At 53.2% G+C, this 14,627-nt stretch overlaps 1 protein-coding gene across 2 annotated transcripts in view; it reads right to left on the bottom strand.

The window, feature by feature from the left end:
• Positions 1–1,755: 1,755 nt before the first annotated feature.
• Positions 1,756–14,627, bottom strand: part of LOC133360278 (transcription factor Spi-B-like) — a 60,838-nt gene continuing 47,966 nt past the window's right edge. The window contains exons 1-9 of one of the 2 annotated variants that reach the window (XM_061578914.1): positions 9,417–9,446; positions 9,292–9,371; positions 7,497–7,583; positions 7,148–7,184; positions 6,510–6,531; positions 5,521–5,590; positions 4,759–4,841; positions 3,679–3,967; positions 1,756–3,303 (exon numbers count right to left, since the gene is read on the bottom strand). In XM_061578914.1, the coding sequence (XP_061434898.1) occupies positions 3,005–3,303; positions 3,679–3,967; positions 4,759–4,841; positions 5,521–5,590; positions 6,510–6,531; positions 7,148–7,184; positions 7,497–7,551 (855 nt within the window). In that variant the 5' untranslated portion in view covers positions 7,552–7,583; positions 9,292–9,371; positions 9,417–9,446 and the 3' untranslated portion in view covers positions 1,756–3,004. Of the gene's footprint in view, positions 3,304–3,678; positions 3,968–4,758; positions 4,842–5,520; positions 5,591–6,509; positions 6,532–7,147; positions 7,185–7,496; positions 7,584–9,291; positions 9,372–9,416; positions 9,447–14,627 lie in introns of those variants that run through there. The other variant, XM_061578913.1, reaches the window with a different exon arrangement.

Raw genomic sequence — 14,627 nt, 5'->3', positions numbered from 1 at the left:
ATCCCTGACTCTGCTAGAAGGCAAAGTGTGTCGACTAATCCCCATCTGTTCCATCTGTATGGGGGATAGAGCGTTGTCCCCTCGCACAAGGCGTGGGGGTTTCTCCGGGTGTATCTGGTTTTCTCCTTCTCCTCCCCACGTCAATAATAAACACAACTCATCATTGTTTACGTGTTGAACTTCTTTCGCACCGTACGTAGCCAACCGTGTTAATTGCAGGGTGGGTGAGTGTGTGGGTGAGTGTGTGGGTGAGTGTGTGGGTGAGTGGCTGAGTGACTACGTGAGTCTCTATATGTGTGTATGTTGAACTTCTTTCGCACCATATATAGCCAAGCGTGCTAATTGGGGTTATCAACTCAAAACGTGGCTCTCCTTGATCAAATGAATACGTTACTATTATTATTCTTGTAAATAAATACGTGAATATTATTCTTCTTCTAAATCAATACATGAATATTATTATTCTTGTAAATAAATACGTTGTTTGGAAGAGGCTAAAATCCTCATCACCCCCCCACCCCCAGTTCTCCCGGAAGGATTAAATCCCGAGATATCAACACAATTGCACGCGCTAAATGGCTTAAAATGAAACTTATTTTGGGGGATTCCTTTCTCTACTTTAAATCGAACACTCACACGAGACTCGCTTTGTTTTGGTTTCGTTAAGAGACATCGCCTGCACGCTTGGCTTCTTTAAAAGTGAAAGTTGCGGCGGCGCCAATGGCGTTACGACATCGATGGACGTCGCGATTATGCCTTCACAGCGACGTCATAATGGCGTCGGTGACGTCACAATGGCGTCGGTGACGTCACAATGGCGTCGGTGACCTTGGCAAAAAACAGAATTTTGTTTCAACTTCGACGGCAACAGAGATGGACAAAATGGGTCCGGAGCAGGCGCAATTATAGAAATAAACGGTGCTTTTATTGCAAAGCCTTCGACAATCGCGACTATCCACGACAACGCAACCATTAAAAAATATATCTCGCGTGCATCCCGACGCACTCCCTCCCAGGAGATTGGGCACAGCACTCAATATCGCGATCTCCAACGCTGTAAACAGTTCAATTATTTCACATTCCCCCTCCCCACACCTCTTTGCCTATAGTCCTATAGTCCGATACAAACATCCACGCACTCCGGAACACGCGCCGATGGTCCCGTATGCGACCACGGTCGGTTACGGGCACCCACACTCACACACAGACACACAACCACCACCCCCCCCCCCCCTTGTATTTCTATGTACAGACTTCTAAACGCTGGCAAGATCGACAACCGCTGGAGTATTTACAAGACACTACGTGGGAGGCGCTGTGTATTTACAGGACACGCGATCGCACAGCAGTCCCCCCCCCCCCCCATTTCTTCCTTATATACAACCACCCCCCCCCCCCCCCACCGTCATCAGGAGCACCAATGTAAATTGGCCGTCTCACGTGTTGCACACCGCACTGCAACGTCACACGGTTATATTCGTACTCGGGGCTCGTTTTTGCGTGCACCCCTGCGATGCAAAGTTATGTTGCAAAACATGAATACGCATTTAGATTTGTGTGCGTGTATGTCTAGTGGCGCTTTGCTTGAATGCTCCGCGAGGCTTCTAACACCGTAACGTAATCCTTCTCAACCCCCACCTTTCCCAGCTGCAGGTTGGCTCTTTTAAGGGTTTAAAATAAGATGTGATCGGCGGAGATTCCCCGATTCATTTAAACCGAATCCGATAAAATATTGATCTGCTCAATGTGTTTTCGTTGTTTTTTTGTTAACAGACATTGCCTGTACGACGTTTTTTTAAAGACATCTTTAAAAGTTCAAGTTACGGGGGACGCTACCGATATCACAATGACACTGGCAATGTCATAACGACATTGGCGATGTGACAATGATGACGGCGACGTCACGGCGACGTGAAGCCTGCGCCAACAACGCATCTCTTCCCAACGAGCAGCAGCGGGAGAAGCAGCAAGTAAAAGAAAAACCCAAAATCCAACCCCTGCCTCAAACGTTCTCCTCTCTCTGCCTCTTATAAGAGAGTAAAATTACATTCATTACTACTCCTCACGGTGGCTAAGAGATGTTAACTGCCTCGCCTGGTATGCAGGGGTCGTGGGTTCGATCCCCACTCCTGACGCCTCAAACTACGCGTGCAACATTGTCGCTGACCAACAGGCGTAAGTCTCGACGGGGGGATTCGACCAATCAGAACGATGCCACTATTTGAGCAGCAGCAGCAGCAGTCGGCAGCGCCAGCCGACGTCGCGTTACATTCATTGCGACGACAAAACGCGAGGACGATTACACGATGCCACCACGTACAAGCACAGACCCCACGACTGTCACCACGACCAGCGACGTGATCGTCACCACGACGTGAACTGGACCACAGTGACATTTGCCAAACTACGCCGAGTCGGTGCATTGCCCGGGGCGTGTGTTATGGTCGGGGCGAGGCGCGACGTCCGTCGTTCCGCTCCGTGCGCCTTCTCGGGAGCTGCTCGCTCCTTTGCGGGAGAGTCCTCGCGTGGCGGCTCCGACTACCCCCCTCCTCTTCCCCACTCACTCCCACCCCACCACCACCCCTGGGGGGTGGGTGGGTACGGTGGCCCTGCTCGGCAAAGCGAGACAGATTTTAGTCGTCTTGGTTACGAGAGGGACCCCCACCCCCCCTCTCGGGGCGCGCTGCGCGGTAATCTGGCAGCCAGCGGGCTTGAGGAGGAACAAAAATTAATTAATGATAATTGTTATAATTATAAAAAATTATAAGAAATTATTAAAGTTAAATAATAATTGTTATCATCATTATCATCATCAGAGGGGCACGGCCCACACAGGCGGCCTCCGGAAGCGCGGCGGCACGACGCTTTCCGTCAAAAAACCACACGCACACACGCGCAGAGAGAGAGAGTAACGGACGAGAGAGACAAGCCCTCTCCTCCTCCCCCTCCCCTCCAGCGCGACGGCGGTGGACAAGTGGCGATGGCGGAGGAGTCGGCCTCCTCATCATCGCCTGAAGGCGCCCATCATCTTGGCGCCGAACTGGTACGTCAGCTTCTTCTTGATCTTGCGGATCTCGCCCGTCGCCTCGTAGTTGCGCAGCGCCCGCGCCAGCTTCTGGTAGGTCATCGCCTTGCGGTTGCCCTTCCGCTGGCCCCACTTCTTCGCCAGCTCCTCCTTGTGCTGCGACGAGAACTGGAAGATGCCCTGCCGCTCGTCCACCCACCAGATGCAGTGGCACATCCTCTGGTCCTGGAGGATCTCCATGAGGAACTGGTACAGCCTCGTCTTGCCTCGCTTCCCCACTGCAGGGAAAGAGAAATGGGTCACACGACGCACAAGAGACAAAGGTCCCCCCCCCATGTAGCCCCAACAGACTGCTGGGGCAAGTGCTGTTAGTGAGTAGCAGCATCTATGAGGGCCGGCACTGTGGCACACGAGGGGGTGGGTGGCCAGCACCACGCCCGGCCGCCTTTGTCTCTCCAGTGGCGATGATGACACTGCTTGTTGTTGTTGTCCAACCTCCGATTAGCACGATTGGGCAACGTAACATACCGAATCAGAATATTGTGTTCATACTACAGGGGGAATCTGATGAGCTATAAAGCTCTTTTTAACAGACGTCCAGTAGGGGGGGAGGGGACGTCACAACGACGACATTCCGCTTGCTGCTTTCTCACCTCCTTTCTCCCTCTTCACGGTCACGCCATGCGGTAGCTGCTGCTGCTGCTGCTGGTGGCGGTGGCGGCCCTGCTGCTGCTGCTGCTGCTGGCCATTGCCGCCAGCGACGCTGCCGAAGGGCGGCAGATCAATCTGTCGGCACCTCCTCCTGCACCCGTCCTCCTCCTCCTCGTCCTCCTCGTCCTCGCTCTCCGTGTCGGAGATCTGCAGCGTCGGGACGTCGCTGTCGTAGTCGGCGTCGTCCGCCGAGCTCAGCGTCGGGGACGGCACGGAGGGCGCCGTGTGGGGCTGCACAGGCACGCGGAGACAAAGCTTCCCCTTGTAGGCCGTGCAGACTGACATGCTGCCCCGTTCCCCACGCACCGCACCGGCGCAAAGATCCCCGCGTAGCCCGCGTAGGCTGTAGGGGCGGGGAGGGTGGCCAGCACCACGCCCGGCCGCCTTTGTCTCCCTTGTGACAATGTTTACTACACACCGCACCAGGTACTCATTTGAGTAGGCCAAGTCGACCTACGGGAGGCCCCCAGGACCGGTACAGATAATCGTCACTGGTGTTGGCCGTGAGCGGGAATTGAACTCGGGTCGCCAGGTGCGTAGCGCGCTAACCGCTACGCACGCACACACACGCGCGTGTGTAGTCACCTACAGCTTAATAAGACAGCGTGCCGTATCGGGACCCTGTCTTATTACACGCAAGCCCCGCAACAAAGCACCGACGGTTTCCATGGGGAGCGGTGGGAGAGAAAAACCGCGAGGGTTGGGGAGGACTTTTGGCGCGTCGGGTCACGTGACGTTGTTTTAGCGAACGTCACCGCACGGTTTTACTCGGTGCCCACCGCACGCACGGACAGACTGGAGGACAGGGGGGCGGACGGACTGATGGACGGACAGGGGGGCGGACGGACAGACGGACAGACGGACTGATGGACGGACAGGGGGGCGGATGGACGGACAGGGGGGCCAGAAGGACAGACTGGAGGACAGGGGGCGGTACGGACGGACATGTGAACAGGCGTTGCGGGGGAAACTAATCAGCGTCGCACATTGGAGGCTGGCCGAGAGACGGAATCAAAATTCACCTCATCGAGCAGGGACTGGTAGGAGGACTCGGAGCCTTCGTACCCAGACAGCGTCACGTCGCTCCCACTGATGAAGTTTTTATCTGCGGGGAGAAAGAGAGCGGGTTAGTTCGTTAGAGCGAGTGAGAGAGAGTGAGAGAGAGTGAGCGAGTGAGAGAGTGAGTTTGAGACAGAGATAGCGAGAGAGAGTGAGTTAGTGAGAGCGAGTGAGTTAGTGAGTGAGAGAGTGAGTGAGTGAGTGAGTGTGAGAGAGAGTGAGTTAGTGAGTCAGAGAGTGAGTGAGTGAGTGAGTGTGAGAGCTAGTGAGTTAGTGAGTGAGTTAGTGAGTGAGTGAGAGAGAGAATGAGTTAGTGAGTGAGTGAGAGTGAGTGAGTGTCTGAGAGCGAGAGAGATAAGGTTAAAGACCAAGAGAGAGTGAGAGAGAGAGAGAGGCATTCGGTTCAGGGTGTTGTACTTGTAGATAGGTTTTGAATCTGCTTTGGATCCCATGGTTATGTATGGGATGAAACGCGGGTTCTGTATGGGATGAGATGCAGGGTCTGTATGGGATGAGAAGAGGGTTCTGTATGGGATGAGACGAGGGTTCTGTATGGGATGAGATGAGGGTCTGTATGGGATGAGACGAGGGTTCTGTATGGGATGAGACACGGGTTCTGTATGGGATGAGATGTATAAGGGGCACGGGGTGACCACTAAGGTCTGAGTTGGTCTGCTGTAATAAGGTAGGGCACTGATCGGGGGTTGACAGCTACGAGACTGTACCTGGGTTCCCGCACTTCTGCAGCTCGTGTATGATGTACTGATCAATGATGTCCAAAGGGTCGTCGTACTTCTACACAGACGGAGAGAGACGGAGAGACACGTGCACACGTGAAGGAGTGTTCACACGTCGCGCGGTGTACAACGTTGGTGCACGTTCGCTCACGTGCGCGGGGGAGTCAAACGATGTTTTATTTTGTTCATTTATGACAAACTGACATCGGCGGAGGAGGTTTCAGAATCGAGAGTCTTGAACGACACTCGGAGCCAAGAGACCGGGGGGTTACAGGAGTCGTGAGACTCGGGGAGGCCGGGTTTTCTGGATCAGAGTCTGGATTGGGACTTGGATCCAGCTGACCGGAGTTTTCCAGATCGTGAGTCTTGAGACCCAGGAAATTTTAAAGATGTCCCACTGCTTCAAAAATGCCTTTTGGACTCGTGACTTTCATTTAACCTCCGCTGCCTTTTTACAAAGGCTAAGGACATTCTCAGTTTCGGGCAGGGCAGTCCGACAGGGTTAAGACATCTTTCTCCGCTAAGCACCCCCGCGTGTCTTAGACTCTCAATCAAAGCAGGGCATCGCCAGGGGTGCCGACCCGTGGGCTTGTTTACCAAGGAGATTTGTGACCGCGGGAAGGAGAGCTACCATCTTCGGCAATTGTTTGCATGGCCAGGGGGCGGCTCAACATGGCCATGTCCCGAGACAACCCTGAGCACAGCTGAAAAAACCTCGAATCCAGGGCGGGTGTCAAAGTCTTACCCTGGGCCCCACTCCACTGCCTATCTCGGTGATCTGGCCTCCTCCACCGTGCCCACCACACGTCCCACCCATCACTACCCCCTCCTCCACCCTGCTCACCACACGTCCCACCCATCACTACCTCCTCCTCCTCGTCATAGCCACAACACCTTCCTGCCCCCTTCTATTCCCAGCCTACAAGTTCATTAACCCGCTCCTGTCGTGAATATGAAGTAATTAAACGTCTCCTTACCAGGCTGTTGTCCGTATCCGAGCTGAATAAATGGAGGAAACACAGAGAAACGCAGAGGGAGGGGTTAATTCGTCCACGCTCAAAACACACACATACATGCACGCGTGCGCGCACTGTACAACTGTTAATAAAATGCGCAGACATCGCTTGCGAAAAGCAAAGATGATGTCAATCTTGATTTGTCAATCGTGCGTGTGTGTGCGTCTGTGCGCGCGTGTGTGTTCGCTAACAGCACTTGTCCCTACAGTCTGTTAAGGCTATACGGCGGATCTTTGTCTTTGTTGGGGAGCGGTGGTGTAGCGGTTAGCTAGCTGCGCTACGAACCCGGCTATGACCGGGGTTCGATGCCCGCTCATGGTAAACACCAGTGACGATTATCTGAACCGGTCCTGTGCCTCCCCCTCCTAGGTCGACTCAGCCTCAAATAAGTACCTGGTGCGGTGCGTAAACATCGCCGCTAGGCAGACAAAGGCGGCCGGGCGTGGTGCTGGCCACCAACCCCCTCGTGTGCCGTGCCGACCTTCACAGGTCATCACTAACAACACTTGCCTCAAAAGTCTCTTAAGACTAAAAGGGCATCTTTGTCTTTGTATAGACGCATTATATATGTGTGCGCGTGTGTGTGAGAGAGTAGTCACCTGTATGCTAATGATGCTTCATCATCATAGCTTGACGCTGCAAGACAGAACAAAAGCAGGTTTCTTTGATTAGATCACACAAGCAATCAAAACGAGTTTCAAAACGCACTGCTTAAGGCCAGCGTACATCAATATTGCGGTGTCTCTGTCCAACGCACAACGTACGGAAGATTCTCCGTATCAAATAAAATAAACAAAAAAATTACTTTGGCAAAGGAATCAAGTCCGCATTGACCACACGTACTTGTGGTGAGCATGCAAACAAACATGCTCTCGTAAAATATGCATTGTCTTTGAAACTGATCTTTTGTCTACGTTTGTATGGATGTGTGCATGGCTCGGTGCTTACCTAATGCGTCCCGCAGCTCGGCATACATGGGCTGCGTGGTGTGCATTGCCAGCATCTTCCGGATGAGAAAGGCTCTCAGACCAAGCTCTGCAAGATGCACAAGCCGACCGCACAGGAGGGGGAGGAGGAGGAGACACAGGCACGAGCGTGCGTTATACCACTGCGCGTGCATCGTTACGCTCACTTTAAACTTAAACCATGTTTCATCTTGATTTGAAGCTTTCGTGACTGCAGGAATCCACACTCTTTCTACCTACGTAAAGTCACCACGTAGGTAGAAAATAAAATGAATCACGACGTTTCCATCGCAACACAAGCAGTCGTCCTCAGGCAGAACCAATAGAACCCAGCAGTGGACCTGCTGTACGAGCGAGAGAGCAGCTACAACAAGAGGCTATAGATGTGGCGATGGGTAACCAGGTTAAGGCCCCACTGAGCTGACATGCAGGTCTTGTTCAGAAGCGGCCCTGGCTATGATCACACATGAGAGCCCCAATGCAGTGGGCTTATCGTCATCACCATGTGGAAATGTTATAGCAGCAGCCAAAATAACTCTAAAACGCGTGGTGATGTTGACTTCAAACATGTGGAGGGGGAAACACCGAAGGACCCGGATATCAATCCACGCGGCCACCACGGGGGGAGAGCGACACTCAAACTCTAAATATACAGCAGCAGGCGTCGTCAGGGTCGGGATCGAACCCACGACGACCTCCTTGCATACCAGGCGAGGGAGTTGACATTCCACACAAAAAATAAACGACAAACGCGTGCGATTCTGTGACCGCGATGATAACGTGTGATTTACCACGCAGAGCCCACTGAGCTACCACCAGGGCTCTTGTTCGGATGCGACCTGGCCACAGGTGATGACAGCTTCACCATCGCTAGAATAGCTTGCTTGATATCACCATCACTCACACACACACTCACACTGACGCAGACTAACTCACACGCACTCACTCACTCACAGGGGCAACAACAACAACAACAACCGCCGTTCGCCACTAAGTGGCGGTGGTGTCACCACGGCGTTTGTGCCAGGCTATGTGCACTCTGAGGCCACGTGAAGTGTCACACTCCCACAGACTCTCACTCACCACACACGTATGCTAACTCACTCACACACAGACTAACTCACTTACTAACTCACATGTGATCTCGGGTAGCGCAAACACGTGCGTGCATGCACACAGCAATTTATTGGAATGCAAAGACAAAGATCCCCCGTATAGCCTTAAGAGACTGTTTGGGAAAGTGTTGTTAGCGAAGAGCACCTACGAAGGCCGGAATGGCACACGAGGGGGGTGGGTGGCCAATAGCACGCCCGACCGCCTTTGTCTCCCCAGTGGCGACGTTTACACACCGCACAAGGTATTCATTTGAGGCTGAGTCAACCTGCGGGGGGCCCAGGACCGGTTCAAATTATCGTCACTGGTTCTGGCCGTGAGCGGGAATCGAACTCGGGTCGCCGCCAGGTTCGTAGCGCAGCAGCGGCGCTAAAGCAAAGATCCACCCCCTCGTACAAAGACAAAGCTCCCCCGGGTAGCATTTAACAGGCATGTAGGGCAAGTGCTGTTTGCGAGCAGCACCAGATCAAAGTCAACATGAGCAATTGCCATGTGTGTCTCTATACAAAGACAAAGACCCCCCGCATAGCCTGCAACAGAATGTTGGAGCAAGGCCGGCACACAATGCATGCATACACACTAAGTAGCGGTGACGTCACCACGGCGCTCGTGCCAGGCTATGTGCACGTCAAGACGGACAGACGTGCACATGCACACTCACTCACCCAATAGCAGTCAAGCGGGCAGTCGGACCAACTCTCCTCCCGACTCTCTTGTCGGGTGGCAAGCGACGTCGTGATGATGGCAGTGAGGATGGCAGCTTGGGTGGCAAGCGACGTCGCGATGATGGGTGGCAAGCGATGGCGTGCGAGCGAGCGAGCGCGAGAGAGGAGGTTGAGTGGGGGGCCGAGGTTTGCGTGGAGGAGGAAGTGGGGCAGTGTGATGTCTGTGTGTGGGGAAGGGCAGGGCGGTGTATTTATAAGAGCATAACGCAGGAAGAGAGAGGGGGGTGGGGGAAAGATTTCACCACGGCCCATCTCTAGTAAATGACGTCACGGGGGGGGCGGGGACGTCGTGACGTCACTGCCGAGCCGCTGCCGCTCAGAGAGCGAGAGCCGCGTGGCTTCCCAGAACCCCCCGTGACGTCACAGGGGGGGGGGGGGCAGCACCCCCGCCCCCCCATCCCCTACGCCCAGAGGTGGCTTACAACCGGATTGTCAGTGGGGTTACACATGCATGTGTGTGTAGTGTGTGTGTGTAGTGTGTTGGTAGTGTGTGGGGGTTACACATGCATGTATGTGTAGTGTGTGTGTGGTTACACATGTATGCATGTGTAGTGTGTGTGTAGTGTGTGTGTAGTGTGTGTGGGGTTACACATGTATGTGTGTAGTGTGTGAGGGTTACACATGCATGCATGTGTGTAGTGTGTGTGTGGTTACACATGCATGTGTGTGTAGTGTGTGTGGGGTTACACATGCATGTGTGTAGTGTGTGGGGTTACACATGCATGGGTGTGTAGTGTGTGTGGGGTTACACATGCATGTGTGTGTGGTGTGTGTGGGGTTACACATGCATGTGTGTGTGGTGTGTGTGGGGTTACACATGCATGTGTGTGTAGTGTGTGTGGGGTTACACATGCATGTGTGTGTAGTGTGTGTGTAGTGTGTGTGTAGTGTGTTGGTAGTGTGTGGGGGTTACACATGCATGTATGTGTAGTGTGTGTGTGGTTACACATGTATGCATGTGTAGTGTGTGTGTAGTGTGTGTGTAGTGTGTGTGGGGTTACACATGTATGTGTGTAGTGTGTGAGGGTTACACATGCATGCATGTGTGTAGTGTGTGTGTGGTTACACATGCATGTGTGTGTAGTGTGTGTGGGGTTACACATGCATGTGTGTAGTGTGTGGGGTTACACATGCATGGGTGTGTAGTGTGTGTGGGGTTACACATGCATGTGTGTGTGGTGTGTGTGGGGTTACACATGCATGTGTGTGTGGTGTGTGTGGGGTTACACATGCATGTGTGTGTAGTGTGTGTGGGGTTACACATGCATGTGTGTAGTGTGTGGTGTTACACATGCATGGGTGTATAGTGTGTGTGGGGTTACACATGCATGCATGTGTGTAGTGTGTGTGTGGTTACACATGCATGTGTGTGTAGTGTGTGTGGGGTTACACATGCATGTGTGTAGTGTGTGGGGTTACACATGCATGGGTGTGTAGTGTGTGTGGGGTTACACATGCATGTGTGTGTGGTGTGTGTGGGGTTACACATGCATGTGTGTGTGGTGTGTGTGGGGTTACACATGCATGTGTGTGTAGTGTGTGTGGGGTTACACATGCATGTGTGTGTAGTGTGTGTGTAGTGTGTGTGTAGTGTGTTGGTAGTGTGTGGGGGTTACACATGCATGTATGTGTAGTGTGTGTGTGGTTACACATGTATGCATGTGTAGTGTGTGTGTAGTGTGTGTGTAGTGTGTGTGGGGTTACACATGTATGTGTGTAGTGTGTGAGGGTTACACATGCATGCATGTGTGTAGTGTGTGTGTGGTTACACATGCATGTGTGTGTAGTGTGTGTGGGGTTACACATGCATGTGTGTAGTGTGTGGGGTTACACATGCATGGGTGTGTAGTGTGTGTGGGGTTACACATGCATGTGTGTGTGGTGTGTGTGGGGTTACACATGCATGTGTGTGTGGTGTGTGTGGGGTTACACATGCATGTGTGTGTAGTGTGTGTGGGGTTACACATGCATGTGTGTAGTGTGTGGGGTTACACATGCATGGGTGTATAGTGTGTGTGGGGTTACACATGCATGTGTGTGTGGTGTGTGTGGGGTTACACATGCATGTGTGTGTGGTGTGTGTGGGGTTACACATGCATGTGTAGTGTGTGTGGTTACACATGCATGGGTGTGCAGTGTGTGGGGGTTACACATGCATGCATGTGTAGTGTGTGGGGTTACACATGCATGTGTGTAGTGTGTGTGGGGTTACACATGCATGTGTGTGTAGTGTGTGTGGGGTTACACATGCATGTGTGTAGTGTGTGTGGTGTGTGTGGGGTTACACATGCATGTGTAGTGTGTGGGGTTACACATGCATGGGTGTGTGGTGTGTGTGGGGTTACACATGCATGTGTGTGTAGTGTGTGTGGGGTTACACATGCATGTGTGTGTAGTGTGTGTGGGGTTACACATGCATGGGTGTGTGGTGTGTGTGGGGTTACACATGCATGTGTGTGTAGTGTGTGTGGGGTTACACATGCATGTGTGTGTAGTGTGTGTGGGGTTACACATGCGTGTGTGTGTAGTGTGTGTGTGGGGTTACACATGCATGTGTGTGTAGTGTGTGTGGGGTTACACATGCATGTGTGTAGTGTGTGTGTGGGGTTACACATGCGTGCATGTGTAGTGTGTGTGGGATTATACATGCATACATGTATACACGTCGTGTACTGTGTATTTGTATTGCACACATGCACATGGCATGTACTTTGTATGTGAATTAAGGTTGAGTCGACCTAGGAGAGGCCCAGGACCGGTTCAGATAATCATCACCGCTGTTGGTGGCCGTGAGCGGGGATCTAACTCGGGTCACAGCCGGGTTCGTACCGCCGCGAGCTAACCACAACTCCCCCACACACACACTGTGACACACACTGACACACACACACTGACACACACAATGTGACACACACACACTGACACACACTGACACACACACACTGACACACACACACTGACACACACTGACACACACAATGTGACACACACACACTGACACACACTGACACACTAACCACAGCTCCCCCACACACACACACTAACCACAGCTCCCCTACACACACACACACTCTCCACGAATCGCACTCAAAGATCTCGCCCGTATAGCCTCAACAAACTTTTAGGGGCAAGTGCTGTTAGTAGAGAGCGCCTATGAAAGTTGGCACTGTGGCACACGAGGGGTGGTAGGCCAGGAACCACGCCCGGCCACCTTTGTCTCCTTAGTGGAGATGTTTTACTGGTAGGAACCTCCTGGTTACACCAGCCCACAGGGGATTATTGTGTCCGTCCGTCGTGCATCCAAAAATGGGAGGGTGGGGAGGGGCTGGGTGGGGAGGGGAGGGGCTGGTTGGGGAGGGTGGGGCTGGGTGGGGGGTGGGAGGGGTGGGGCTGGGTGGGGAGGGGCTGGTCACCCCGTGGTGCCCTTATAAAACTCAACGTTTCACCTACTCACGCCGGCTTGTGCCCGCCCGCAGTCGGCCATATTTGCGGAATACACCACGCCGCCGTTGACCCTGCAGGCCATTGACCGGGCAACCCAACGTTCCTACCAGCTCCCTCCGCGGGAATGTGTTTTTACTCACACACCATATATAAAGACATAAAGATGCCCGTATAGCCTGAACAGACTGTAGGGGCAAGTGCTGTTAGCGAGCACCTATGAAGGCCAGAACGGTACACGAGGGGGTGGGTGGCCAGCACCACGCCTGGCCGCCTTTGTCTCCCTGAGTGGCAAGGTTTACTCACCGCACCCAGGTTACTCATTTGAGGCTGAGTCGACCTAGGAGAGGAGGCCCAGGACCGGTTCAAATAAATCGTCACCGGTGTTGACCGTGAGCAGGAATTGAACCCGGGCCCGCCGGAGTTCACGGCGCATCAACGTGCAACACAAAATACAAAGTTCACGACGAAATCTTCACAAGCGTGGGATTACGCAGAGAGAGCGAGAGAGAGCGGGGGAAGAAGACTCGGATATGACGACGGCGACACCACGAAGTGTAGAGTGGACTACACTAGGGGACTGACAGCAAATGAGGTGGATTCCGGTGCTGGGGCAGCGTGGCGGCAAGAAGCCGCCTGGCGCGTCGGAAGAGCCCGATGATGACGGTGATGGTGGTGGTGGTGGTGACGGTGGCGGTGGTGGTGACGGTGGTGACGGTGGTGGCGGTGACGGTGGTGGTGATGGTGGCGGTGGTGGTGATGGTGGTGGTGACGGTGGTGACGGTGGTGGTGGCGGTGATGGTGGTGGTGACGGTGGTGGTGGTGGTGACGGTGGTGGTGGTGATGGTGATGGTGACGGTGGTGGTGGTGACGATGGTGGTGGTGGCACGGCAAGCCCAAGTAGAGTGGATTATCTTGAACGGGTCAGGGCCTTCCCCTAGGTCGACTCAGCCTCAAATGAGCACTGCACCCGGTGCGGTAGGCGCCACTGGGGAGACAAAGGCGGCCGGGCGTGGTGCTGGCCACCCACCCACCACCTCGTGTGCCACCGTGCCGGCCTTCATAGCTGCTGCTACTCGCTTAACAGCACTTGCCCCAACAGTCTGTTACAGGCTACACGGGGGACCTTTGTCTTTTGCATTTGTGTTCTTGTGCTATGTTGAGTGGTGGCGCTGTGGTTAGCGTGCAATGCTACGGAGCCACACATTTCCCACTTGATCTTCCCGTCCTGATAAAGCGGTTTCACCTGGTGACCTGCGTTCGACTCCCCCGCACACCCAACAACAGTGGCAGCAAGTGACACACAAATACAGGTAGTCCCCGACTTACGATGGGTCCGAGTTACGATATTTCGAGCTTACGATGGCGATACGACAAAATTGTCAAATATTTTAAATTTCGCGCGGCAGGCAAACGCAGCAGCGTACGAGGCACGATGCTGTACACGTTGGGACGCTGCCGGGATGTACGCATCTCCTGCCTCGTGTGATGCAGACAGGATTGTTTCCTGAACAAACTTTCTATTAAATTGCAGTTCATATAGGTAGGCTAAGAATTTGCGTTGTCTTTTATTACTTTACATTGTACCGTGCAATACAGTATTGTCATTAATAAATACAGTATATAGCTTATACAGTACGGTACTGTAAATTGCTCTGTTTTGCTAAATTATCACCATTCTTCAAGACTCCTGGGTAGGCGAGGCCATCTTCGACTTACGATATTTTCGACTTACGATGGGGTCGTCGTAACGCATCTCCATCGTAAGTAGAGGACTACCTGTATAGATAAACCTCCTTTGGGTTGACTCGGCCTCAACTGAGTACCAGGTGCGG

Source organism: Lethenteron reissneri, chromosome 68, assembly GCF_015708825.2.
Source record: "Lethenteron reissneri isolate LAM-NWPU_2019-01 chromosome 68, ASM1570882v1, whole genome shotgun sequence".
NCBI classification, from domain to species: Eukaryota; Metazoa; Chordata; class Hyperoartia; order Petromyzontiformes; family Petromyzontidae; genus Lethenteron; species Lethenteron reissneri.
Note: the sequence above shows the minus strand (reverse complement) of the source record. Positions and strands in the feature narration are given on the sequence as shown.